This window comes from Phaethon aethereus (genome assembly GCF_964289735.1).
Source record: "Phaethon aethereus genome assembly, chromosome: 1".
NCBI lineage: Eukaryota > Metazoa > Chordata > Aves > Phaethontiformes > Phaethontidae > Phaethon > Phaethon aethereus.
Window position 1 is genome coordinate 210,913,335 of NC_138575.1, and position 2,824 is coordinate 210,916,158.

The 2,824-nt window shown below is 60.3% G+C and overlaps 1 protein-coding gene across 1 annotated transcript; it reads right to left on the minus strand.

Moving 5' to 3' along the window:
* Window positions 1–200: 200 nt before the first annotated feature.
* Window positions 201–1,304, minus strand: FUT4 (fucosyltransferase 4; the record flags this gene model as incomplete). The annotated part of the gene is made up of 1 exon (XM_082008364.1): window positions 201–1,304. Exon 1 carries the CDS (start codon window positions 1,287–1,289, stop codon window positions 201–203), a length of 1,089 nt encoding a protein of 362 aa, XP_081864490.1. The 5' UTR covers window positions 1,290–1,304.
* Between the last annotated feature and the right edge of the window lie 1,520 nt (window positions 1,305–2,824).

Below are 2,824 nucleotides of genomic sequence, written 5' to 3' on the forward strand. Positions count from 1 at the left end.
TACTTTCATAGTTTTGCACTTTAATAAAAATCTTCCTTTCACAGCTTGTTTACCTGTTCCTGTATGCTTCTCTCACTGATGACACAGCCTTCTGCTTCCTACCTCAGCTAACAATCTCTGCGAGACTCATCCTGCCCTATGCCTTCGCGCAGCCCACTGCTGGCACAGGCTGGCCAGGCAAGCCTCACCCGCCAGCAACATCAACTTTCAAACCAGCTGGCCAGATTCCGTACCGTCTTGATTTGATTCCCAGCTGTCCTCACGGCCTCGCAAACCTTGCAGAAATGCTCGTCCCAGAACGAGGTGACGTGGACCTCATACTTCTTCCTCCAGGCAAAATACCTCCTGTAGTTAGGTTTGTTTTTATCGAGGAATTTCAGGTAGGTGGCCAGCAGCTGGGGGCTGGGGAAGTCATCAACGTGGATGAAGGAGTCGGGGGGGATGAAGCGCTCGTAGTTGGCCCTGCGGGGGCCAAGGACGACGGGCACGGCACTGGCGGCGAAGGCATTTCTCCAGAGCTTCTCGGTGATGTAGTCAGTGTGCTGGGAGTTCTCGAAGGCCAGGTAGAATTTGTAGGCCGAGACGGTCTCCACCACGCCGCCCTCGGCCAGCGCCAGCCCCCGTGCCCCGTACACGTCGATGGTGACATGCTCCTTCAGCTGGCGGTAGTAGCGCACACGGGCGTGCTCCTCGTTCCAGTTGCTGATGACCCAGGCCACCAGCCGTGTCTTGCGGGGCAGGACAAAGGGCCGGGGAGCCGGCGGGGTGTAGAGGTACCCGTAGGGCACGAAGACGTCCGAGTCCCGCCGGTAGGACATGGTCCAGTTGAAGAGGCCGGCCAGCCCCCGCAGGCCGGGCGAGTGCGAGGGTGACTCGAAGTTCATCCACACCCAGCGCTGCCGCGGGGGCCGAGGCGGGGGCCCCCGGGGCAGCCCCTCGGCGCCGTGCAGCGCCAGGTCGCGGTGGTGGAAGAGCACCGCCTGCGCCTCGCCGTAGCGGCTGCGGTCGGCGCTGAGGCGGCAGCCCGTGATGTTGTAGCGCCGGCGGCAGTCGGCCATGCGCCGCGGGCGGCCGAAGGGCTCCCACCACAGCAGCACGGTCACCTCGCCGCCGCCCCGGCCTCCCCCCGGGGCCGCCGCCGGCTCTGGCAGGCAGGCGTAGAGGGCGAGGGCGGCGGCGGCGCCCAGCAGCCCGGCCGTCAGCGCCCACCGCCGCCCGCGCAGCCGCCGGCGCCACCGCCGCGGGCAGCCGGGCCGCCCGGCGGGGCGGCGGCGCGGGGCCGGCTCCATCCAGGCCGCCGGCCGCCGCGGGGCAGCCGCGGAGCCGGGGCCGGCCGGCGCATGCTGAGGCTGGGGCTGGTGCAGCTGCCGCCGCCGCCTCTCAGCCCCCACCCCCTGCCCTGGCGGCGGGGAGGCGCCGGTGCCGGTGCCACCGCCCCTGCCGGCCATGCCAGCCCGTCCTCCCCGGGCGGCCGGCGGCCCCGCGGCTTCCCGCCCACCGCCGCGGCCCGCCCCTGGGTGCCGCCCTGCCCCGCCCGCGCTGCGGCGTCCCCGCCGCGCCGGCGGGAGAGCGGCCCTGGGACCTCATCCCCTCACCTCTGGGCGGCAGGTGCCGCGATGGCAGCCCCGGGGCTCGCTGAGGTGGCCGCGGGCAGGCGCAGGCAATGGCAGCCCTCGCTCCGCGGGCCGGGGCTGCAGAAGGAACTCCTGGCTCCGCGCTCGGGAAGGGCCTCCTTGCCCCAAGCCCAGACCCTGGCTCACCCAAGGAGGGGTGTGAGGGCAGCTCGCAGGGAGCTTCGGGGCACCCGCTACACCGGTAGCAGCATGGGGCAGAGGACCACGGGCGGCCCAGAGGACCACGGGTGGCCCTGCCACACGTGCCACGAAAGCCGATGCAGCCTCATGTCTCCCTGCTCTCTTGCCAAGGAGAGAGCAGGACTGCTGTGCTGCTTCCCACGCACCTTCTCATGGACTTCTTCCAGTCCACGTTTGAAACAGTCAGAGGTTTTAAACTTGGGCAAAAGGGATTACCTACACCCGCTGGGCTATGGCTTACATGCTGTACTTGGTGGCGTTGCAGAGAAGTACATTGGATTTGGACATGGGGATTTCTTTTACAACAGTTGCAATTTAAAGAGTGAAGTTGAGAGAAGATTTGAGTAAATCACTTACACACCAAAAAAAAGAGAACAGCAGCCAGAGTAGCTTTGAATTCCTGCCAAATTCAAACAGTTTCAAGCACCTCTAAAAGGATTAACAATTTGGAAAACTAAAAGAAAAGAAATTAAAGAAGAGGATTTTTTTGGTCCTTTTAAAACTTTCTTAGAAGCATATAGATTTACATTAACATTTTTAAATCTCACAGCTATTTAAGAACCACAAAACCTATGGCTACCAGAAAATTAATTTCACAGAGCTGTTGTGAAAATGTCAGATAGGCTCAAAACTTTTTGCCCCCAAGTCGTTTGCTTCAGTGAACTAAGAGATCATTGATTCACACAGTTCAGAGACTGCTTGTACAGAACTGGAGAATTTCCAGCTCCAACACTATGCATTTTCATAGCCAACAGCTATAGATCCAAGGTCCTCTCATACAGATCTACTGAAGGCAATGGAGTTACACCAGGCATAAATTCTCACTGATCATTTGGATCGCAGCATAGCTTTTACATACCACATAGGTCAAGGCCCTGTGACTTATCTCTGTACTAGTAAAAAAAGTGATTCAAGCCTGTTTACCCCCAGAAATAAAGAACAGTTGTGTGTGAGGTTGTTGTTATGTTAGTAACGAGGTCGTGCACATTCATAAATTTATTAGTTGTACA